The sequence below is a fragment of the Paroedura picta genome, chromosome 2 (genome assembly GCF_049243985.1).
Source record: "Paroedura picta isolate Pp20150507F chromosome 2, Ppicta_v3.0, whole genome shotgun sequence".
Classification (NCBI taxonomy): domain Eukaryota; kingdom Metazoa; phylum Chordata; class Lepidosauria; order Squamata; family Gekkonidae; genus Paroedura; species Paroedura picta.
The window spans coordinates 91,349,734-91,375,167 of record NC_135370.1 but is presented as its reverse complement, the minus strand read 5'-3'; the positions used below and the strand labels follow the sequence as shown (position 1 = coordinate 91,375,167).

Here is a 25,434-nt window from a genome sequence, read left to right as displayed (position 1 = left end):
GATCTCCTCTGGGAGCTCATTCCACCAGGTGGGGGCCAGAACAGAGAAGGCTCTGGCCCTGGTTGAGGCCAGGTGGACTTCTTTAGGGCCAGGGACCATTAGCCGGTTGGTGGTGGTGGAGCACAGAGCTCTTTTGGGGGCATAGGCAGGGAGGCGGTCCCTCAGGTACACTGGGCCCTGACCATGAATGGCCTTGAAGGTAATTACCAGAACCTTTAGTCTGATCCAGAATTCAACTGGTAGCCACTGCAGTTGGTGGAGAATGGGCCGGATGTGTGACCACCATGGTTTTGCTGTGAGGATCCTGGCCGCTGCGTTTTGGACCAGCTGTAGTTTCCGGGTCAAAGCTAAGGGCAGGCCTGCATAGAGCGAGTTACAGAAGTCCAGTCTAGAGGTGATGGTCGCATGGATCACTGTGACTAGGTGTTCTGGGGCCAGGTAGGGCGCTAGTAGTTTGGCTTGGCGGAGATGGTAGAATGCCAGCCGCTCTACCTTTGTGATGTGGGCTTCCATTGTGAGGGAAGCATCCAGAATCATGCCTAGGTTCCTGGCGGAGTCAGCCGTAGAGAGCTGTACACCATCCAGGACAGGCAGGCACGCTTCCTCACATGGGCCCTTCCTACCCAGCCACAGGACCTCCGTCTTTAAAGGATTGAGCTTCAGGCGACTCTGCTTCAGCAGATTTTGTTTAAGCAAGGGTCCTCACTATACAGTGCTCCAACAAGGTGATATATTAGCCACTTTCACTCATATGATTTTGTCAGCCAAACAATGTGTAGTGGAAGCATGTGTTACATTGGATACTCATTTGCCATTTCATGTAGATAAACAATGCCCTATTTTCAAATGAGCATACAGCTTTGATGTGGGTAAACATACCTAGATTTTTGAGGAAATAAATTTGTGCATACCACAGCTGAATGCATTTGAAAAATACATTTTGTACTATTTATACAAAATGGTGACCACACTAATAGGAAGATTTTATGTAGCCTGCACTCCTGTTATGTATGGTTAAAAATTTGATGTAAATTTTCTGGGTATAACCATTTAATAGGAATGCCAGTCCCCAAGTGGTATTTGGGGATCACCTGGAACTATTGCTTATCTCCAGACCAGGAAACACTGCAGTTTCTTGACAGCCCTGGAAGAATTTCCCCAATGGGTGGGAGTTAATTTTAATGTATATTTTTTAATTTGTTAAACATATGACTATATATGGTCATGTCAAACTGCCCCCCCCCATGACTAATGATGGGTCTGGAGGGGATGGGGAGGGAAGGGGCCCCAGGTGGGCAGGTACACAGTTATGTTTCTCAATTATATTCTGCATGGCCATGCCACTTGTGGGGTTGCTCAAAGCCTGAAAAATGTTTCAGTGGTTGAAAAAGTTGAGAAAGGCTGTTACAGGTTAAAGAGATCAGTTCCCCCTGGAGAAAATGGCTGCCTTGAATGGTGGACCCCATAGGAGTATACTGAGGTCTCTCCCTGCCCCAAATCCCACCCTCTTCTGGTTCTACCCCCAACATCAAGTATTTCCCAACCCAGAGCTAGCAACCATAAACCACTATGATTACTTAAGAAAAACTTTGGAACCAAGATATAATCAGACAAAATCCTAAATTGCATTTAACAACACAATTAAAAGCCTAAAGCTGGATTAATATAATCAAACTATATTGGTCTGACTGAGAATAAACCTTGGATGTCTTTATACTTTCAGTCTCCCTCTCATTCCCACTTCCCTCCATTCTTGTTTCACAGCAAAAGTGAAGACTTCTGGTTTAGGGTTTACTGCATTTTTTGTGATCTGAATAGGGGGTTGAACAAACTGTGGCATATTTCTTGCTAACAAAACAGAATTTTGAAATAGTTCAACTTTTCTTTCAGATAAATTGTGGCTATTTCTAAGCAACAGAAGTTTGAATCTTTGTATAGCCTGAAAGGAATAGGGGGGGAGGGGATGTGAACCCGAGGACTGCCTGACTTGTTTTCATCACCAACAGGCATACAACCAGAATCCATTTATCTCCCCTGTAGGACACTGCAGGTGAATGTCCAAACTTGCTTGTTATTTTCTAAGTGGCAGCTGTGAACAATTTATAGGTGGTAAATGTATCTAAATCAGGCAGCAGAGAACTATGCAGCCAAAGAGACTTTTATCGAACTCTGACTGACAAGGACATACAGTAGGCAGAAAAGTAATAATAGATTATGGTTTGAATTTCACTAACTGAACAGGGACCTGTCATTGATTCCCTTCCCTAAAGCAGACCTCTGGCTTCACCTTCATCCTGGTATGCTGATCCCAGGGGTCCTCTGTAGTGATGAGCAATTCCTTGAGCAGCCCAAGGAGCAGCAGTTGCTCACACAGTTTCTGGAGGAGGAACCTGACTCTGCAAAGCTTTAGCCCCTCCACATCAAAAGCCACCATGTCTGCATCTGCCTCAAACACAACCTTGGGCCCATCCTCAAGGACTAGCGGTGGACCTCATTCACAGCCTCTTAGACAAGCTCGCAGTCCCAGACTGGGTCCCAGGTTTCAGCCAGATCCCAGATTTCCAGGTTCCCAGAGACCCCTGTGTTGTGGAGTGCAGGATTTGCAAGGAGATTGTCAGTCCCTCTGATTGTCAGTCCGGCGGCAAGGGACCAATTGCGAGCAGCGCAGAGCGCCGCTCACGATTGGTCCCTTGCCACCGGACTGACGAATCAGGAAGCCCAAAGTGCCTCCCGATCTACCCCCGCATTCAGCCAACCACCGCTATTTGTTGCCTTGCCGCCAAGAACAGAGGTAGGCAGTGGGGCGGCGGCAGGGAGGCCTCTCAGGCCAGCAAACGGCCAGCCTCGGGTGTGGGGCGGCGGCCCGGGGGGGGAGGAAAAAACCTCCCCAGAGCCCAGCGAGCCGGCGATCGGCCTCCCGGGCCCTGGGGGGGGCTTTTTCCATGCGGGGGGGGGGGGAGGAAAAAGTCTCCCCAGGGCCCTAGGCAGAGGTACCTTGTTAAAGTCCAAGCCATGCCTGTGTTTTGTCACTATCGTGTCTGTTTTGTCCTTGAGACTCTGAACTTCCAGAGAAAAGCCTGAACAAAACTGGCCAGCATTTGACTCAACAATGATCTCACTTTGTGCCTATTTATCTTCAGAAGCTTTGCTGATGTCCACTACAACACAAAAGCCTGACTCTGGTATTTTAGCCCTTTGTCAGTAAGTCTAAACATAATTCTATCTTTGGGCACATGATTTTTAAAGCTTCCAAACTCACAATTTCTGGTTTTCTGGCTTCACTCTGTGACATTCTTGTCATTATAAGTTTTGATTGAGAGTGATGGGGGCTAGAAACGGTCTCTCTCAGATGTTCTTTTTAGAATTGCCCTTTTAAGCTTGTTTGTGATTCATGCCCAATTCACACATTCCCAAGCCCATGTGGTAAACACCTGGACTGTCAACAGATTTATGCCTGGATTTCCATGCTGGGCACTTAGTTCTGATGTGTATGGAGGTCTTATTCAGGACTATAATGTGTGAGGAAAAGGAGTTGCACACACACACCATCATTTTGCTGATCTGAAATGGCCCCAGAAGCTGTTATTGGTCCCACTGGGAAAGCGTATATGTACTGATGGCTACATGTCAGTTTCTCCAGTGGGACAAATAGCAGCACCCCAGGTCATTTCAGGTTGGGAAAACAGCACAGGTGGGGAATCTCAAGTCCTTCTTTCCATCAGGCCACGCTCCCAATCTGAACTGATCCCTGCTTGCATAAGAACTGAGTGCTTCATATGGAGTTCCAGGCACATATGTGCTTCAAAGTCCTAGTGCTGGCCATATGACTGCCATGTGGACTCTGTGACATATGTCTGCTTACAATGTCAGCAAAGAATAGGGAATATTATGTTAATGTTTCAGAATGTTGTTCTGTTTTGCTGAGGGAGGGGATAGGCTCTGTATTTAAATTAATGGCTCAGTATTATTTGAAACATACGTATGCTGCTCTCTCCTTTAAAAAATCATGCCAGGTGGCTCACAATATATAATTAAAACGCATATCAAAAACATTAAAAAGTCCAACATTAAAAATAGCAGTAATTGAGGCAGCAGCAGAGAATACAATGCAATCTTTTATATCCAAGACATAACAAAATGATCTAAATTATACAAATGGCATTAAAACCCAGCAATAAACCACATTCGAAAATGTAGTATCTGACATAATGCCTAGGAGAACAATAGACATTTCCAGATACCTAAAGTTTAGCCAGCTTGGTACAAATCTGGAAAAGGGATTATGAAGTCAAGGCCCAACCACAGAGAAGGCACTGTCTCTGGTTTACAACCCACCAGAACTCTGAAGAACAGGCCTATAGGACGAGGCATACAATGTAGACATTATGAACCAGTAAGTTGGGAGGTAGAAGGGATAGTACAAACCAGGCTGCAGGCTGGAGTTTTAGTCATGGCAGGTTGACCCACCTCTTCCTGCACCCACATGGGGGAGCATTTGGCCTGGTGCGCCTCATCCACCCCCGATTTGTGCTCCTGCATGGGAGCTGGGGCAGTGAAGTTTCCAGTGCATAAATGGTCACTGAGAAGATGCACCTTAGCTGTAAATACTCAGTGACCTATCCCAGAGACATACTCTCCTGCTGGTTCTCCTATAGTTGTCATAATCCCCAGGTTTTCTGCCATGGTTTTATTCTGCTTTCATGATTTAACTCTATTGCTTGCTAAAATGTTGCTTTGACCTGCCTTGCCCTGATGTAACACAAATGCTCTGGTTTGACACTCCAAGGTCGTTTCCTGCTGCTATGTTTTATGACTCCCTATCCTCCCTCCACATTCTTCCCGCTCCCTTATCTATTCCTCCCCCTCCCTTATCATAGCATCCTATAGTTCCCAGACCTGTTGTTTGGATGGCCAAATGGTTATCTTGATTGTTTTGACTCCTTTGAACTGTGCTTGGTTCAAATTCCCTGGGAAGTGAACCCCTATACTGCTTGTGTTAAGCTTTGTACCTCAGTCCTGACTATGCTCTCATTGTAGATGCTTTCATTTTTCTTAAGAAACTTTCATTCTATGAAGTTACTTATTTAGAAATCAGAGTTTCTCACAATAGCCAGCGGTCTCCCTAAAAATGGTTGTGACCTTTGTGAAAATTCAAGAAAATTCAAGAAGACCAGCACACAGCAAACTAATTTGTGGCTCTACCAGATGATACAAGAGAGGCAATGATCGATTCATACAGGGAAAACATGAGCCTCAGTTGCTGCTCATGAAATAACATATTTGAATCACCATATATGCATTACAATTTCATGCCAACTGGAGTTTATACACTCCTATTGGTTCTTATTTCAAAATGTTATGTTTTGAGTTATTTATCCAGGAATGTAAAATTATATTTTAAAGATTCTTGCTCATTGCAGCTTGCTCACCATACTTGCTGAAAATCAGATACTGTTTTTTTTTTAAAGTAGCAACAGTTTCAACAGCATTTATGCCTATCCACCCCATAACAAGGCAGATAAATATACTCACCACTTCCTAATGCTCTATGTAATAGGTCCTTTAATTATAAACAGGATTTCTACTGTCATAGGATTTACGACAAGATGATATTCTTTTGATGAAATAGTAACCAGCAATGCAAAGAAATTGAAGTGGTGATCCAAAGTGGCAAAGAAAAAAATACCCACTATGATGAGAAATACTCTGTTTACAAATCTATTGCATACAGATTGACCAAAATATCTGTCAGGGTTCATGTCCCAAGAATATTTGATCTCCTGTTGTCAAATGTATTAAGTACACCTCAACTAAGGGCATGGTATCTCTAATCCTTGTTAATTACCTGAAAACTGCAATACCAAGGGTTGGCTGTGTGGCCCAGGCAGAGTCATATGAAACCCCTCCAAGACGGAAGTCACATGGCTGGGTAGAAAGGGGCAGGATTAGGAAGTGCATCTCCCCTGCCTGGATGGGGTACAACTAACATCAGCACAAGTACCCAGGAATTTGGGGGTGATCTTTGATGCCCCCTGATTATGGAAGCTCAGATCTCAGAAGTAGCCCAGATGGTGTTTTTCCACCTATGCCAAGCATGGCTACTAGCACCCTACCTGTCTTCAGAACACTTGGCCACAGTGATCCATGCAATGGTCACTTCCATACTAGAAGCTTGTAACTCACTCTATGCAGGGCTACCCTTGTTCCTGACCAGGAAATTGCAACTGGTACAAAATGTGGCTGCAAGAATCCTCACTAGGTCATCTTGGAGGGCCCTTATCCAGCCAGTGCTGTGGCAGCTGCACTGGTTGCCGGTTAGCTTCTGGATCAAGTTCAAGGTTTTTGTTTTGACCTTTAAGGCTATACGTTGCCTGGGTTCTACCTATCTGAGGGACCATTTATCTTCTTGTGCCCCCCACAGGACTCTTCGCTCTGTGGGTACGAATTTGCTGGTTGTCCCGGGCTCCCAGGATATTCGCCTGGCCTCAACCAGGGCCCGGGCATTTTCAGCCCTGGCCCCAACTTGGTGGAATGAACTCCCAGAAGAGCTAAGGGCCCTGATGGAGCTCTCTGGGTTCTGCAGAGCCTGTAAGATGGAGCTCTTCCACAAAGTGTTTGGTTGAGGCCAGGGCAGAGACCAGAATTACCAATCTGGGGATCCCATCCTGCCTTTTTACGATTGGGGCTCCCCAAGCTAGGGTCATCCAAGACTGGGAACAGCAGGGCTGTGGGTCTGGGAGTTAGGAAATTGATTATGCTGACATCAGTTGTAAAAAGGAGGTTTTATGTGGTTTTATATTCTGTAATTTTTATTGGTGTTATAGCTTGTAAACCACCACAAGATGGCCGGTGCTGAGAATGGCAGTCTAAAAAATGAATGAATGAATGAATGAATGAATGAATGAATGAATGAATGAATGAATGAATGAATGAATGAATCACTGTTGAGAACTCACACTTCTCACATGTTCAGATGTGACTCATCAAGAGCAGGGAAATCAAGTTATATACATAAAGGTATGAATAACCAAAATATCAACTCACTCAGTCCAATCAGGTTTCACTCTGGCCAATTATTCTTGATGATGGATGCAAAGAAGCACACAGACAAAATTATGTCTTTTTACTGCTACTAATTTATTTGCATAAAGTTTTATTCATCACATGACTCTGACAAGGTCATTGTTAAAGCAATGGTAGACTTCCGCAAGATGAACAGTGAGGAGTGTGCCAAGGATCATATTATTCTTACAATAAGTCACCAGCAAATACTGAAGTAGGGGTTCTGAAAGGCCTGTCAAAACAAACTCCTTCTTCATTATTCAGTATGCAAAATCGTGCTGTCTCATAATTTTCATTGAACAGGGAGGTTGCACTAAAGATTGTCCCGCACCACCTGCTAAAGATAGAGCAGCTGTTATTCATCCCCATTGACAAACAATGTGCTTGTGATATGTGAAAGAAGCACTTCCATCATTTTCCAGAAATGTATAAAATGCAAAAAGCTATATGATGCTTTCCTTCAGCATTTTAACATTTGATTTCTATTTTTGATGGCAAAAAAGTGTTTGCATCCCAGTAAGGAGGGATTGTAGTCCAGAATATATTTCAAAGGTGTTTGTGACCATGTATATTGATACAAAACATATACTGAATTGAACTGTTTGATATGGAAACTGGTGGGAGAAGGTGAGTAGGATCAAAGGGAACTATTTATCTGTTAGAATATGGAGACTTAGCTAGATGAATCTGCACAGTGTCAAAGTACATTACAAATGCCTTTTCTCCCCATTACACAAGGCTTCCACAAATGTCTTATAGTATTCCATACAGTTTCCATAGCAGGAACAATAGATATTGAAGGGGAGGGATACTTTGCTCCATAAATATTAAAAGTAGGGAGATGAGACCTGGTATAGTGTAAATAGCCTGATTTAAACTGCACTTCAATTCTAAACTTACAAAGTAGCCTCTGCCTGCTATCCCAACCCCTCTCCTATTTGAAGCTTGCTAATAATAGTTTTGATATATCTTCAACACTGCATTATCACCTTACTAGTGATCAAGCCTGCTGTAAAATAAATACAGCGAGCGCTAGGCAAGGGAGCCCCCGGCAGTTGCGCGAAGCGCGGCTGGCGGGGGCTCCCTCAGCCGGTGGCCTGACGCAGCGAGAGGCGCTTCACGGCCCTCGCCGCGTCAGGCCGCCAGGCAGGGAGCCCCCGGCAGCCGCACTCCACGCGACTGCCGGTGGCTCCCTCGGGCGGCGGCCTGACGCAGCGAGAGGCACTTCGTGCCTCTCACCGCGCCAGGCCGCCGGGGGCTCCCTTGCAGGCGGCCTGATGCGTCGGAGGCGCAAAGCGCCTCCGCCGCGTCAGGCCGGTGGCAAAGGAGCAACTGCGAGCCGCGCTGCGCGTGGCTCACAGTTGCTGGGGCTGGGAATCAGAGGGACCAATCGGCAGGCACTGCGTGCCTGCCGATTGGTCCCTCCAATTGTCTGTCCAGAGGAAGGGTCCAATCCGGACCCTTCCTCATCCCGGACACATCCCGCCCCAGAACCCCTTACCCTTTTATTTAGTCTGTGGCGCCCGCGGCGCCACGGCCAGTGTTAAGATGGTTCAGCAGAATCCTAGATCCTTCTGCACTGAACCTAAGACCTTATGCCTGCAAAACAGATGCTACTGAATCACAACCCCTCCCATGAACAGTATCTGACTCAATGTACACGCACACAAAAGCTTATACCCAGAATTAAACTATGCTGATGTTAAAGGTGCCACTGGACAAACTTTGTTCTGTCGCTTCAAACCAATATGGCTAATCACCTGAATCTACCTCCCTTGAAGCATGATTTTAGATGCCGAACACTGTGATCCAGTCAGAAAAATCTGTGTTTCAAAATTGTTTTCCTCTGCTCAGGGTTCCGCATTCTTAGAGAGTTATTTCTGGGGTGAGAGGCTGGTAGAAAAGTCTTATGATAATGATGTAAGACATATAGATTGTCTCAATTTATGTTGCAGTTGTTTTTAAAAGGTCATATGGGGAAAGTAAATTTCTCATGCAAGTTATACAAATAATGCAGTAACATATGAGTAACAATTTTGTTACTCGTGATTATATGGGTAAGAGAATAAGTAGAATAGGATCAGTGTTTAGAATGCTTCCTCTCTTTAGGAGCTACCTAGAAAGAAGACCAACCAGCTGAAAATCCAGGCAAGCAAAGAAATATCAAGCTGGCTGCTATGGCAAAAGTTTATTCAATTTTTAATCGTGCCAGAACGAGATCCAGTATACCTCAGTTTTGGATACAGCTGTCTTCCTGAGTGGCTTATGCATCCTTAGTAATCCTTACAACTCTATTGGTAATATAACAATGCAACTTATAATTATCACCTTGCCTAAAAGGTCTTCGGTTTATTGTCTGTATTGCAGGAGATCATGGTCTCAGCCTCATGAACAAATAGGCTAAGACCATGATCCCCTGAAATAAACCCACCAATTGGCACACAAAGCATGCCTCTCAGCCCCCACCCAAAAAAATCAGGATCTTCAAGTCTCATAATTCCAAAACAGATTGGAATTAAAATATGCACTATGCATCTATGATTAGATGCATGGGCATAGGATTGGAGAATGTTTACTTTAAAAAAAGTTTGCTTGCATTGCTTTCTCTTAAAAACATGGCTGGCTACCATGATTGACAGGTGGGGGGAGGCTCACAGGTATAGTGAGTCCCTCTCCTCCACCATTTTAATCAGTCGTGTGGAGTGCCAGGAAGTGGGAGAAAGCGGGAGAAGAAAGCAAGAGCTCGAGGAGCTGAGAAATGGCAGGGGGCATGATTTTTAATAGCGTTAAGCAATTGCACTGGCTTAACACTATGTTCTTAGATGTGCAGAATGGCCCTGAGTATATTCTCAGCATGTGGGGCATTATAGGAGGTATGTTTCCCCCCTGGGGGTATCTTCTTGAGAGGTGGTATAACTCGACCACCATAAATCCAATCCTCACCATATTTAGAGTGGAAAGTCAGCTTGAGATTCACTACAAGTTTGGTGTTTCTAGCATGCTGAAGGGCTGTTCTACTGATTCATGAACCAAACCAGTTTGTTTGCCAATTAAAAATGCATGATGGTTCATGGTTTGTGAACCTGGCATGCCATGAACTATACTGCATTTTCCCAGTTTGTACCCATCCCTAACCAGAAGCTGTAACTACAGGTAAAGATAAGATGTGGAACAAGGATCTTGAAGTATATTTATGCACGGACCAGGTTATCCAATTGTGTGCTGCAAACCTGTGCAGACATTAATTTGTAATATACATGGATGTAGCCTGTGAGTTTCATACATCACCCAACATGATAAGCCTTAGTATGAAAGAGAAACTCATTTAAATATCATTACTTAATGTCATGATTAACAATATAACTATTGTCCTGGCTGTACATTGCTTGTTGCCTAATTCCAGTGCTGCCAAGAGCCATTGCATACCCCAAGACAAAGATTTTCTCTGGGCCTTCCTCCCTCACACCTCTCAGATCCCAACCCATAAAAATATCATTTCATCACCTTTTTTGCCCCTCTCAGACTTGCCTCATCCTAGTTTTTCTTCACCAGCTTCCTAGTGCGCCTTACATGTCTATCTGTACTGTGCTGACACAAATTAAGCAGGATACTGTGACTGGTTATTCTACAAACTGAACTTTTAATACTGAGCTATATTCTCGGCATGTGGGATATTACAAGGGGTTATCCTTTCAGGTATTATACTATGAAATACAAAATGCTTCCACTTTGTTCCAGTTTGGCAGAGCTCCATGGAAGACTATATTCACTGCTGGAAAATGTTCATTTGGAAGCTGAAGGGTCAGGAGTCTCGGCCAGAGCTGGATTTAGCCACAGTGCAGGATTAGATCTCATTCATACCCAATTAACCAGTTAAATTGTGGACAGGGCTGTTTACAAACAAGTGCTGTACTCTAACCATTTCTTCTTGTCTTTCTTTCTGCAGTATATTGCATTTGCCTCCCTATTCTTCATTCTGGTTTCCATCACGACCTTTTGCCTCGAGACACATGAAAGGTTTAATCCCATCGTTAACAAGACAGAGACGGAAACTGTTGGGAATGGCACCCAAGTGCGCTTCTACCTGGAAGCAGAGACTGAAGCTTTTCTGACCTACATTGAAGGAGTCTGTGTTGTCTGGTTTACTTTTGAGTTCCTGATGAGGGTTATTTTCTGTCCGAACAAGATGGAATTTATCAAAAACACGTTGAACATCATTGACTTTGTGGCCATTCTGCCTTTCTATCTGGAGGTTGGACTCAGTGGCCTGTCTTCCAAAGCTGCTAAGGATGTCTTGGGCTTCCTGCGAGTCGTCCGGTTTGTTCGAATCCTGCGAATTTTCAAGCTGACCCGCCACTTTGTAGGGCTGCGTGTTTTGGGACATACCCTTCGTGCCAGCACAAATGAATTCTTACTGCTCATCATCTTCTTGGCATTGGGCGTCTTAATCTTTGCCACGATGATTTACTACGCTGAGAGAATAGGTGCTAAACCCAATGATCCTAGTGCCAGTGAACACACACACTTTAAAAATATCCCCATTGGCTTCTGGTGGGCTGTTGTCACCATGACTACCCTGGGCTACGGAGACATGTATCCTCAGACTTGGTCAGGCATGCTGGTGGGAGCTCTGTGTGCTCTTGCAGGTGTGCTGACAATTGCCATGCCTGTGCCCGTCATTGTGAACAATTTTGGAATGTATTACTCCTTAGCTATGGCTAAGCAGAAGCTACCAAAGAAAAAAAAGAAACATATCCCACGGCCGCCCCAGCTGGGATCCCCCAATTATTGTAAATCTGTCATAAACTCGCCACACCACAGTACTCAGAGCGACACATGCCCACTTGCCCAAGAAGAAATGTTAGAAATTAACAGAGCAGGTAGGAAACCTCTTAGAGGAATGTCCATCTGACCATTAACTTCCATCCTTTGTAGAGATTGAAAGATTCAGTCAGACTGCTTTCTTAGAGCAATGGGTAGCACATTATCCCATTACTGTCCCACCGTCACACATGGAATCATGTGTGGGACATAAAGGTTGCAGGGACAAACAGTGCAGGAGAAGCAGACAAACAAAACTTAGAGGAGTGCACGCTATAGGAGCCTTAACACTGGTCCTGTTTAAAGGGACATGTAAAAGATTTTCATAGGGGGAGAAGATTTAATGGAAGATTTTTGTTGTTGTTGAGTTCTACAGCCTACCTTGCTGGACTGCATTAATGTATTATGATGGCTCCTGAAAGTTGAATGCTTCCGAACAAAGTGGGAGCCAGGGGCACAGATCTTGCACTGGAAAGAAACACACACACACACACACACACACACACACACACACTCCCCATTACAGCTGCTTTTAAAAGTTGCAGTAAACCATGCATTTGGTTAGAGAAATAAGGTGCCTACTTCAAGGATATCTTACATCAGCACATGAAAAGCCATGAAACAACCATTCCTTTTGAGGTGGCTAGCCACTCATGAAAATAATAGCTTCGTTTTCCCACAGAAATGCAATGTGATTCACAAGAGAACAAGGCTAAATGTAAGGATATTTATTCCGTAGCAGGCAACCCAACCCATTTTATGACATCATCATACTGAAGCTTCACATTTAGACTTCAAGAGAACAAGAGGAGTGGCGATGCCAACTTTTCAAAGCTTAGGTCCACACCTCCTCCAGCTTTCTAGCATTAAAGACTGACTGAAAGGGGAGACTATTGGCTATTTGGGGTAGACTTGTACTGAAGAGCCATGAGCGATAATCTCACAGGGTACTCTGTTTTTTAGAAAAAGATAGTGAAAAATGACAGCAATAAGAAAAGAGTCCCAGTCAGACTAAACTGTCTTTCATACTAGTTCCATATTGGGGGTGGGAAATGAAAATACTAGTCCTCATGGAATATATTATAATATCCCATGGCTAGTGGTTAGTTATGGGACTATCTCAGTTTTATGAGACTCCTCAAAGAGCACACAAAGTTACAGGGCTTTGATCTGATTAGTTCAACCCCATAATCTACCTCTACCCATGGAATATCATTGACCTATTCTGTGGAAAAACAGTAATTTCAAAGTAAATAACTACAAATTATTTTGTCCAGTTAAATGAGCATAGGTTAAAGCCATGTGCAACCTCTTGCTATTTAAACTATTTCCCACAGTTCATATTCTGATACAAATAATTTATACAGTGTTTTGTGCTAAGCTTTAGTGGTAAAGGAGTATGTTGAAAGAACCAGTTTATACCTATGATGGTCTTGCAGTATCGTTTTCTTATTGGTTTATTTACTCAATAATGGAAATCTAATTTGTCACTTCATAAGGGCGAGAAAGCGCCTTTTCCCATTTCATAGCCATGCATGTGGATGCTATTGAATGAACACAAAAGAAGTGTGACTTTCCTTTGTGTGAGGCTTCACCAGTGCCAAATGCTAATTTCTAAGATATGGGGAGGTGATGGTGGGAAATTAACTTTTTTTGTGTGCAGCTCTGTAAAACCCATGGTTTTTAAAAACAACTTTGATTTGAAGACTTCCATTGCACCAGGCTGTCACAATCCATGTGATTGACTTTCCTATTTTCCCCTTTGTGCACACCTATGTGGTCTTCGCTGTCCATTCTCCTCAGGTTGCAAATGCTTATCACAAATTCATCACCAAGCAATTAAAGAACTTCTTCATGAGTAAATAAATAGATTTATAGCTCTGTAAAGCAGGAAGGATAAGAGGACACTCATGAAGCAGTGTGTCACATTCATATTCATCTGCCAATAGCACGGCAGATTGTGTATCCATGGTTTAGTGCGGAACCAGTTCTCATGAATGCTGTGAAATCGTATGCAATTTCTGTGTGTTGGTAGTCCTACTGACTACTTATTATCTCCAATGTGATTCTTCTTATATAGGAGACACCATGGAGAAAACTCAGCATGAACTGAACCCTAAAAGTCCAGAAGCTACTGTGACTGCAGCAACCAGTTCTTGCTGAGGTCTCTCTTTGCAGTCCTGTACATGAGAACAGATGTGCCGAGAAAACAAGTAGTCAGCTTGCATGTACAAATCTTTAGTATAAACAATGTGTTTTAGCTTTTCATCAGCTCCAGAGCATATTGGTATATTATAAGAGAGTCAAATTACCGTACCTATGTATTCATCCACTGCAACTGAAGCAAAAGTTGCTGGTTTTACGGGGGGGGGGGGGGGGGCGGACTGTAATGCAGTCTGTAAAATCCAGAGACAGCAGATATTATGTTTCTCTCTCCAGTTTAACGTCACCCTCCTTTCCTGGTGGCAGTCATCCGCATTGGGTCATCTCCAGGTTTCTGATAGCAACAGAGGTGTGACATCCCAGACCCTGATAGAGCAAAGAAGTTGAAGGGACATTAATCTGTCCTATAGCGATGGTGGCTATGGTTTAGTACCGTGAAAGGTCTGAAAATCTTATCCTAGCGTACTACTATAATAAATGGCTAAACCCAAGGCCAAAATAAGAACATGTTATCCTTCTTTATGATTGCTTTTGAAGTGATCAAGTAGTATTTCAATTCTTTGTACCATATGGGACAAATGGCTAAGCCTGACAGAGTTGCTTGAGATGTTGAAAGTGAATGTGTTCTAAATTTCACCAGATTGGCATAGTTACTAATTTCCTAGGAATCCTGGTTGCATTCTTTGAGTCTTAATGTTATCGAAAATACAGACTTCTATTTAAACCAACTCCTCACTTGCTCTCTCTCTCTCTCTCTAGTCCAGCTAAATTTTAAACACTCTGTGCTGCCTCCACCCTTTGCAGTTTACCAAAAGAGACATCATGTTGGGTTATACATTCTGGTGCAGACCCACCCCCCATGCAGGCCTGAGGGCAGCAGTTCATGGAGCAGCAGTTCATGGACGGCAGTGGATGTGGGAAGGGATGAATATTTCATTTCACTAATGGAAAATTTAGTCTGGAGCTAGGTGTCCTCTTGTGTGGTGCACTTCCCTGTTGTGTTGTGGCATATTCTTGTCCCAAGTCACTTTGGAGGGTTACAGGGCAAAAAGAAGCAAATTTAGGCCCCCAGTTAGTTATCCATCAGATACAATAAATATCATTTCTGGCTCATACAAACAGGTTGTAGGTGCTGATGAGTTGAGGAAGCTAAAAACAGGTGAGCTATAACCCCATAGTCTAGATCTTTTTTTATCTGTGGCTTAATATAGTCTGAATCTAGCTAGCACCTTACGGGGGGAAGATAGCTTTTATTTTTAAAACAGTGTTTTTTCTTATAAGAAGGCATTCTCATCTAGGACTGCACACAGGTATAATATACTGGAACAATATATATCCACAATTATATTGCTGTAATTTATTTTTTAATTATGTTTTGAATGTTGGCAAGCCAGCCTCCAGGTGGGACCTGGGGATCTCCTGGAATTAGAGCTTATCTCCAGACAATAGAGATGTTTCCCTGGATAAAAATGGATGTTATAGAGGATGGATTCTGTGGCCCTGCACCCTTCTGAGTTCCCTTCCTTACCCAGGCTCCATTCCCAAATCTACAGGAGTTTCCCAACCTGGAACCGGCAACCCCATCCCCATCCCCCGCCAGAGGCCAGGGGTAGGAGCTGGCAATCCTATTTTGAAGTTTGACTATTACATAGTGGCTTGGGTTCAACTCAAAAGCTCATCCCCTAATAATTTCAAATTTAATACAAAGCAGTCAATGAAACCATTCCAGCGTTCAGTGTCTAGCCAGAATACTCAAAGTGTAGGCATATCAGTCCTAGAAATGTCTTTGCTTGTGATATGTTGAAGCTGAAATAGAAAGGAGAGAAGAATGCTGTAAGCTACTTTGGGGCCCCACTGTGAAGAAAGATGGCATATAAATGAAGCTAATAAATAATCTAGTTGAAAATGGGAGGCAGATAAAAGGTAGGTTGGCTGTTGTGTAAAAAAGAGAGAGGAAATAAGGATACAGGGAAGGTTGAAGATATGGGGTCTACCAGGAGGAAGGAAAAAAGGAATAGTGTGAGAAGAGGTATACAGGAGAAAGTGAGGTGCTCCCTGCAAGTCCTGGCAGGTTTCCCACCATGCAACTGGATCCAGCCTGGCCCAGTGACTGGCACTACACATCTTGGTCAAAGTTTTCCCAGGGAATGATAGCAGAGGGATGGAGGGCAAAGAAAGGTACGGTGGTGGGTGGATGGGGAGGAAAGAAGAAAACAGGGAAAAGGTTGAGAATGTGGGGGATTCCAGGGAAGGGGAAGAGGAAATAGTGGGGGGGGGGGGGTGAAATGGATTCATGAATTAGACACCCTTCAAATTTTTGCAAGTCTCCTGCTTGCTCTCCTATACAATTGTAATCTGAAAATACAGTTCTGAAAAAATAACAGAATCTATAACTTTTCTTGATGTCTCAATCAAGGCATATCAGAGAGAGGGGCACCACAAGTATTTCCTGCAGTGCATACTTCTGGATACCGAAGAAAACTTAGGCAAAGTATTGTTGAATATCCATTTAAATCTATGACTGTGATTCAGCTACATACACTTATCTAGGACTGTAATTCAGCTCCCTAAACCTGCCCCTGTTCTCCCAATAGGCAACAGCAGAAAGTGATATTTGAAGGAGTCACAACCATTATGCCCTGGAAATATCCCCCTCAAAAAATGGCACCCCTGGGACGAATTTCTTCCCTGTCCCTTCTCACGTTAACAGAATAATTACTATCTTAGTCAACCATTGTGCACATTTTATGTGGATGGGAAGGGGAAACCCACTATGTGATGGAACAACAAAACATGAGGAGTATGTCTAAATGGAATGGGGGTTAGGTGGAGAATGTAACCCAGAGATGCCATCTTCAGTGGTATCCTTGTAGCAGATGTGATGTTGGCTCATCCATTCTTATTTTTAAAGTATAATGAGAAGACCATAGAGTTACACTGATTTGGATTGTTGAAATGTGTGGTAAATAAAGGTTTGCCCAGTTTTCAGTTCAGGATCAAATTTCAGTTTGACTCCCTGCCTTTGTTATGAGTGAAATTCAGGAGGCAAAAACCTGAATGAGAAATGGAAACTGAACTAAATTATTATTTTCCCTAAACTAAATATTTTCATTAATTTAAAAGCTCTGTTCAACTTGAATCAAATTGACTCCTGAAATCAACTTTTGCAATTTAAATTGTAGGAACCATTTCAGCATACCCAATATTACAGTAGTTAGTACAGAAACAGTCAAATTATGATGTTGACCATCACCAGAATTTGGAATTTTAACCTCCAGGTCTAAAACAATCTCCTATTTGTGTTAAAGGAAACTTTTAAATTTCTCAACCTTTCATAACTTTCCAGCTGAGTCATCCCAAACTAGGCAATTATCCATAGCTTGATGTCCTACAAACATCTCATGGTGTCACCTGACCTTCAGTGTGTGAACTTCTACGCTCCTGTAGATTGACCTAGTTATGGTGACTAATTTCATCAGCTGTGGATGAATATAACAAATGATTTTCAGCTCCTGCAATTACAATTGACATATTTTCAAAGCTTAACATGATGCATCCTTGGCACATATTTGGATCATTTCCCTTTTTAGATTAGTCCTATAGCAAATTATGACCGGTGTCCACCATGAAAAATATTAATGATTAGCCTCTTTTCTCTTTAGTAGCTGATATAAACTTTAGTCAATTCTTTCTGTATTTCTGCTTACCTGTCACCAAAACATTCCTGCTGTCATAGTCTTTTGCATTCATCTCTGCTCCATGGATGGCATACATCTCATTATCTATATATCATCATACCATAGTCTCTAATGTCTAAGATCTAAATTCAGAGTATGGTGCTGTAAGCTCTTAAGTGGTGGTTGTGAGAGGTGACTTCTGAAATAACTCTCCTGACTGTAGTGATTAGCATGCTGAAACAACCCCAGTTAATCTGACATGTGCTTTGACTATAGCATCCTGCTATGAAAGTACTATGATTTTAGCTTGATTTATTAAGTGCAATGCCACTGTAAGTGAGAGTATAAGTACTGCAAGACCACCTCTAATTCTGAGGTACATTTTTGAAAGAAAAGTGCTTCCGGGAGCAACATTTTTTCAGGATTGCACTATTGCACCTTTCCAGAGCCATCTGTTAAAGAAAGACTGCCTGACCTTCACATGCTCATTTTGACCCCTTGTCTTCAGATGTCAGTACACCAACATGTCACCTCACTCCAAGAAACAGTGCCTCTAAATGGTGGTATTGTCTAGGAGGGAGGTCACAGTGTTGGTCTGGTCAATAAGGTTTGTGAGAGATTATTTCCCGAAGTACCTTTATTGAGACCTACACTGCCTGGAGGGATCCAGTCCAACACTTTGGTGAGTAAATACTCACAGGTAGGTTGGGTTTAAGGGCCTCTGGGTTTAGCATGCTACGCTAAATTCTACCAGCATAAAGTCTATTGGTATGAAGTTGACATCAAAGTGCATTTTAGAATAGACAATGATGCAATTATAAATATTATTTTTATTTTATTTTAAAGATATCATTGATTCAACAAAAAAGTATATAGTATACAGTCAGAAATCAACTCAGTCGCTATGCAGGAACAAATGAATACCTTTATATGTTCTTCATGTTTCTCTCTCTTTTCTCTCTCTTTCTTTCTCACTATTTTTATTACTGTATGTTGCTTGCAACTTATATATGTTACAGACTGTCACATTTTATATTCTGAAGTTTTTCTTCAATTCCCATCAACCTGAGCTCCATATCGGTCAGCAGAGGACATTAGAATACAGTTGGGTAAATCCAAAACCACATGGGATGTCACAGACTGTAGGTAAACTCCATTGAGGTTGTGACACACAAAACCTGGTGCTAAAGGTATTAATGCCAAAAGAAAAAGTAAGTACTTGGCGCGACATGGCACTAAATGGCTAAGTTGCACTCTTTAGTACTCTCTGCATGGTCAACAACTCAATTTGCATTGCCCTCCAGAAGAAGGTTTCAAAAACATACTGGCTTAAAAAGAATTTCACTCCTGGTTTCAAAATCACTTACACCATAGCTTTCGTCAAACTCTAACTCTTCAGATTGTATCAACATCCATACTCTCCAAGCTGTCATCTTTTCATTTCATCATTAGTTGTCTGTGGTTTATTGTAATTCTTCTCTGTTATTATAAATATAGTCTTTGTGTTCTGGCACCCCATCCTTAAATATGTGCACTTGAAAGTCAGTCCCATTGAGTCCCAATAGAACTTACTTGCAAAACTTTATGGGCTGGATACTGGAATGTATTGTCAACATTCTAAAGCTCTCTACTGAGCCTGGGATGCTACTTGTCTGAATCCCATCTCGTCTTCTGACATGTATAAATGTTTAATATCCATAGCCAAGCATGGTCTGGTGTAGAAACCATATGGATCTTTTGTTGCATTGGATCCTGCCTGAAAACACTTTTATCTATTTTCTATAAATTGAATCTTGGAGAATAATGAAAAATATCCAACAGGTAACTTTAGGATTGCATTCAGTGACTCTCTTCTGCTAAGTGAGAGGTCCAACAAAGCAAGCTTTATTCCATCACAGCGGATTCATCAGTTATTTGGAAGGGCATAAATGAATTGCATCCTTTCTATCCAAGTCTAAATATTAGGTTTATGGTCTTTAATCTCCAATAGTTTTACATTTTAAGTACCATATGTGCATTTATTAAAAATGGAGAAATCACATTATAACTACACAAACAGTAAATCCCTCATAAGTTTACAGTACTGTACATCACAAGAATCAGATAAAGTTTCTGTTAAATTAACAAATTATTTCTGATTATAATATGTAGACAGTGGGATCAGTATTTCCATTTTAAAACAGAAAAAAAATCACCTCTCAATTTTGTATAAACATAGTTCTATTGTTATGTTTTCATCAGGCAGGCATATTTGTGTCTGTGGTCAGGCTACTTTAAATGAAATTCATAACCCAGACATATCTAGCATAGCACACACTGTAGAGGCAGGAGAAAAGCTGTGCAGAGCACACATTTCAGACACAAAATCTCATATAATATACAAGAGAAATCTGATGCACTGCCAGGCAGTTCCTCAGATGTCAATAGTGCCTCATCCTTATAGTTCCTTGTTTCTTTTTGCAAATTGAAACCAATACAGCAGTAATTACATATAATGAAACACAATGACATCAATGGAGACATTTGTAGAGTGGTGGTTCAAGTACTTTCACTTGCTATAGGTAGAAAGTATATTATTCTTCAAGCTGATAAATTGAAATTTCATTTTAGTATATTTTCATTAAACTCCTATGAAGGAAGTGACAAAACTCGGTTGTGAAATAAATTCCAAGGCTTGTGTAGCATACATTGACCGATTATTCATGGACCGGGAAGAACAGGCCAGCACCTGCATAACAACAGGGCTAAGCACCGTTTATGAACAATACCAGTGCCGCCCAGGCCCCCATCTAGCCCTGGCCCGCTTTATGGGATCTGATGGCCCATGACAAGGAAATGCGGATTCTTCCGCATTCTTTGTCTTGCCACAGCAACCATCAGAGGCCCAGCTAGGCCACCTATGGTGGGTCCTCCCTTTCTACAGTGTCCCTGCAGGGACACAAAACAACCCATTCAGCTTCATGGTGCTGCAGAGCCAAATTGGGCATTTCTGCACCCTCCCTGATGGTGGGATAGTGGCATTCTGTTATCCCTGTGGTAGAACCCTCATGCCCCTTCCCTCCCAGCTGCCATTGCTGCCGCGAAGCGCAATGGGACCTAGCATTACCATCCTGTAAATTTGGTGCAATAGTGCATTTTTTACATGTAACAAAACAATAAGTACATGCCAACCTGGACACATGTTCTTTCAGGAATGACAGATCCATAAGCATAATCTTTCAGGAATGTAAAAGCATAGACATATCCTGCCCCTATTTAAATTTCATTGAATAAAACATGTATTTTGTGGTCCTTTGGATAAAATTCTGAGATCTAGAAGATCATATAATTATGCGTGTACAATTATACATGTACAATTAACCCCTAGCCATAAGTATCCATCTAAACATCTCCACATATGCCTCAAAACCCATCCAAATATATACTATTCAAAAATTCCTTGCACAGCTGAGAACTTAACATAAGCCATGCTAGATAAGAGTCCATGTCATTTAGCTTCATAGCTCATTTAAACCCAATCAGTTGCCCTGGAGGATAGACAAACAGGTATAATGTTTCCCCTGATGCTACCTCCTAGCATGGTCATTCACAATTTTTCTGCCTCTGTTAATAGAAATTCACTTTAGTGAATCTGTCTAACTCCTCTTTAAACCATCCACTCTGTGCCTCTGAAAGAGTTCTGCCCCTACAAGCTCTTCTTGGCCTAGATTCCAACTGAATACAAGTACCATTTGTAAATTAAATTGTTACAGAGCTGTAAGTTTGCACTGCACAAATTATGTGTCATAGTGTAGTGATGCAACTCCTCTGTGACCTGCACTCATTTTCCTGCAACCAAAGTTGTGAGTTCCTGCATTGTGCAGGTGTTGAACTAGATGACCATGGAGGCCCTTTCCAACTGTATGCTTCTATGATTCTGAATGTGCTAGTTTATGATCTGGATAAGCAAAGGTTAAGGCAGGAAGAACATATACTCCCCCCTAATGGCCCAGTACATATCTTTTTATTTGGATAATGAGGACAGTGAATGGTTACATCCTTCACTACACCTCCAATATAACTTGTGAATTGGTTGTTGTTGTTGTTAGGTGCGAAGTCATGTCTGACCCATCGCAACCCCATGGACAATGATCCTCCAGGCCTTCCTGTCCTAATTGGTTGTGTGCATAGCTAATTTGTATGATCGCCTCTTTCTGTTTTGAGGAATAAGGAACAGATGAATCAACTATACACATGGCCATATCAGCTCTATATGTACACATAATGGGAATGCACAAGTGTTTGTGCTCTCCTATCAAACTTCCCCCATCTGTATGGAAGTTAAAGATAGAAAGAGGGTTTTGAGATATGTCCACCTCAACATGCTAGTATACTGTTCTTTGCCTATAGTGTTGTGTTTAACTGTGGGTAGACAGCCTCTGTGATAAAGTTCTGGCTTATGTATTTCTGGAGCATTGTGATTTACTTTTATAGAGCATTCAGAAATAATGGGTGTCTCTTAAATGATGATTTTTGAAAGGACCATAAACCATACCTTAATCTTCTGAAGTAGAGGAATAACATCTTGAGCAAAGAAATTTTACAAAAGTCCAGAGCCACTTTTCAGTTTGAAAACAACATTAACTCCCAAGAATTATTTCCACTGTCTATTTTATTATTGTTGCCATACTCACAATTGATTGATGGTGATCAACATGACTCTCTATTGGATTCTGCATGTAGCAGAGTTCAGTTACAGGCAGGCTTGTACAAGATCAGGCTGCTAGGCCTGTGAAGTGCACAACATTTTAAACCTGCTCATATTAGAGGAATTCACTGTTGAAGGCTAAGAAGAATCCCTTGGCAGCAGGACCTGTAAGGCTCTGCAGATACCGCACAATGTTTGTTTCCATATTATTTTTGCCTTTCTGGTCCTAAACCTGCAAAAGGAGTGCTGAAAAAATAATCACAGCTAATTTCTCCATCTATCTACCTTATTAATTTGTATCATGTGTTTATAAAGATGTGTTTAGCATTGTGGTTTTTCAAAAATCCCTCCTTTCTAGGAAAGGAAGTATTTTGCCTGAAGGAGATAAGATGGAAAAAGATGTGTGAAGCAAACCTATTTCAAACTTCTGCATGGTAATCTTGCTTGGAATGTGGAATTCATGCACAATCGGTTGTTAGTATTTTACAACCCCGCCCCCTAATTCCTCTATTCGGCCCCCACCACAGGCTGTAGCAATTGCATGTGATTGGCAGTCACTATGGCAGATGCTGAACGATGAGAATTCATGACAAAAAAGATCATTTTTAAGATACTAGTGCCATCTCCCCTCACCAAATGGAAAATGCAGAGCTGCCTTGTATTGGTTTAAGAGCCTTTGTAACAAAAGAGGAAAGGGAACTAGCAAAAAGTCTTGCTGTGCAGTTTATATTAATTATAACCTCACAGAATATTTATATGTCCATTATACATTACAAATTCTAAGGAGCCCAAAATGATTAACTATTCCAATTGTAATACCTTTGATGATTGCATGGTTTCTTCTGTCACATTGGATAGATTTTAACAATCATTCAGTGAGGCAATGAAAACTTCAAACTGTCTTGAGAAAATCAGAGTGAGCATTTAGATATTTCATGAGAATACGGAATTGCTCTAGCCATTGTCCCTTAAGTTTAACTTGTAAGTTCATCTGCCATGGCTACCCAGCTTTATTTATGTAATAAGCATTGTGCAACCGAGGGTCTGAAATGCTGCGATGAAACAAAAACAAAACCATAGTCCTTTTAAATGGATTCTCTTCATGCTTGGTGATTTTTTCCTTGGCCAAATATCCCCCACTGAACTGTGCCATATTTCAAGTATAGTCTCAATATATGAATTTGCACTTTAAAATGTTAGAAGAGCACTTTAAATTGCTTTGAGAATGTGAAGCAAGTCACACAGAGAAAAATGTCTGTTCTCATGGAAACATGTGGATCAAAATGGACACATTCAGCAAACCATTTCCATCATTTGCAATGTGCATTTGTTTTCAAATCTCATTGGCTGCTTAATTATCTTGGTTATGTGGCACCCTGTGCTGTCTGTGCAAAATGCAATGAAAAAAAGAATTATCGTTGAAGACAACATCATAAAATGGATTTTTAAAGTAAGGAATCCATGTTGTGCAGTCATATTTCCATTGCGTCCTCTTACGTGTCTGTCTAAAATGTGTGCCACCATTTTGTGTACTTCAAAATGGAAACAACTCCGAAGCAACTTCTGTATGGATTATTTCCCAAGACATGCATTGCAAAAGGTATAAATCAGCATACCTAGCATATACTCGGATACCACAAACAGAATCATTATTTGTGCCAGTCTCCAAAGTGCTGTCAGCCCTAGGAAGTTTCACGAGAAACAAATAATTTGGGTGCCATCTTACGTCATGCTAAGTATAACCATGTTTCTAATTGCAGACTTCTGCTCAAAGAGCTAGGAGCCAATGCGACCCTGTTTTTAACAAACTAACATTCTGTTTCCCCCTTTCATTGTTTTCTTTTCTTATTTGTTTAATTTGGGTGCCACTGCACATTACCAACGTATCTAGGTCAAACATGCTACTTTTTTCTTGATGTGTATCCCAATACAGTGGTGTATCCCAACAAAGTGGTCAAATCCTACCAAGATATTTCACTATTCTTAGTGTTTCAATAGCCTTCTGCTTGTATGTTTGAAGATTCGAAACTGAATGGGGAGGTGGCCAAGGCGGCGCTGGCAAATGAAGACTGTCCCCACATAGACCAGGCTCTGTCACCTGATGAGGGACTGCCCTTTACCCGTTCTGGCACTCGGGAGAGATATGGACCTTGCTTCCTCTTATCAACCGGGGACTATCCCTGCCCGCCTGATGGAGGAATAAGAAAGGGTATGTAGATGAGGTCCTACAATCACATAGATAGTAGTTTAAGAGCTGTAGTCCATGAAAATTTATGCTGGCTGGAATAAAGTTGGTTAGTCTTTGAGGTACCACATGAATCATATTTATTTGTACTGACAAGTAGTAAGTTTGTATGACTAAGTAGATTATTGTACTAAAAATAACCAGATGCCTCCATTTTAAATTACTAATCAATTGCCTGGGGCTGGTTACAGTGGTTCCCATGCTCTTTAATTCCTGTAGCCTTTGCAATTAATTTAATCTAATATGTACTCCAACACTCTCACACATGCATTACCTTGGCTTCAAAGTGGCTCATACTGAAGCTTCCTTCCTTAATGTCATTGCGGTTCCTGGGGTGCTATGGTCCTATTGCCACAAACGTGTCAGTACTTCGGTTTTGCCACTTTTCTTTTTTTTTTCCTTGTGTGGCTAAGAGAGAAGGGGTGGTACCAGGAAGCTAAATAGAATTTTGGAGGTGGTAGGAATTTTTACCAGAGGGGAAGGTATAAGAAAACTGGTCCTTTACTAATAGAATGCATAATTACAAGTTTTTAAAACATGCACCCTAGTAAGTACCCATGTGCCCTTGAGGGTGCCAGTAACCAAGTTTGGGAACCACTGAATTAAGAAGAAATCTAAAGTAACATCATGTTCTATCTTGTTATGTATTTGGGTCTTCCATGTTTGCTTATTTTCAGTAAGTACCTGTTAGCATCATTTTAAACTATTGCAGCTTCTTCACAAGACGTGTGGGGGACACGTCTGTTGGAATAGTCCATTAACAGCAGCTGTTTGGCGGA

At 41.9% G+C, this 25,434-nt stretch overlaps 1 protein-coding gene across 5 annotated transcripts in view; it reads left to right on the top strand.

Moving 5' to 3' along the window:
* KCNC1 (potassium voltage-gated channel subfamily C member 1) overlaps positions 1 to 25,434 on the top strand; it is a 179,637-nt gene that overhangs the window by 149,488 nt on the left and 4,715 nt on the right. For 4 of the 5 annotated variants that reach the window (XM_077321592.1, XM_077321591.1, XM_077321589.1 and 1 more), the window contains exons 2-3: positions 11,009 to 11,942; positions 24,431 to 24,619. In XM_077321592.1, coding sequence (XP_077177707.1) covers positions 11,009 to 11,942; positions 24,431 to 24,619 — 1,123 coding nt within the window. Of the gene's footprint in view, positions 1 to 11,008; positions 22,845 to 24,430; positions 24,620 to 25,434 lie in introns of all 5 variants that reach the window. The other variant, XR_013228294.1, reaches the window with a different exon arrangement.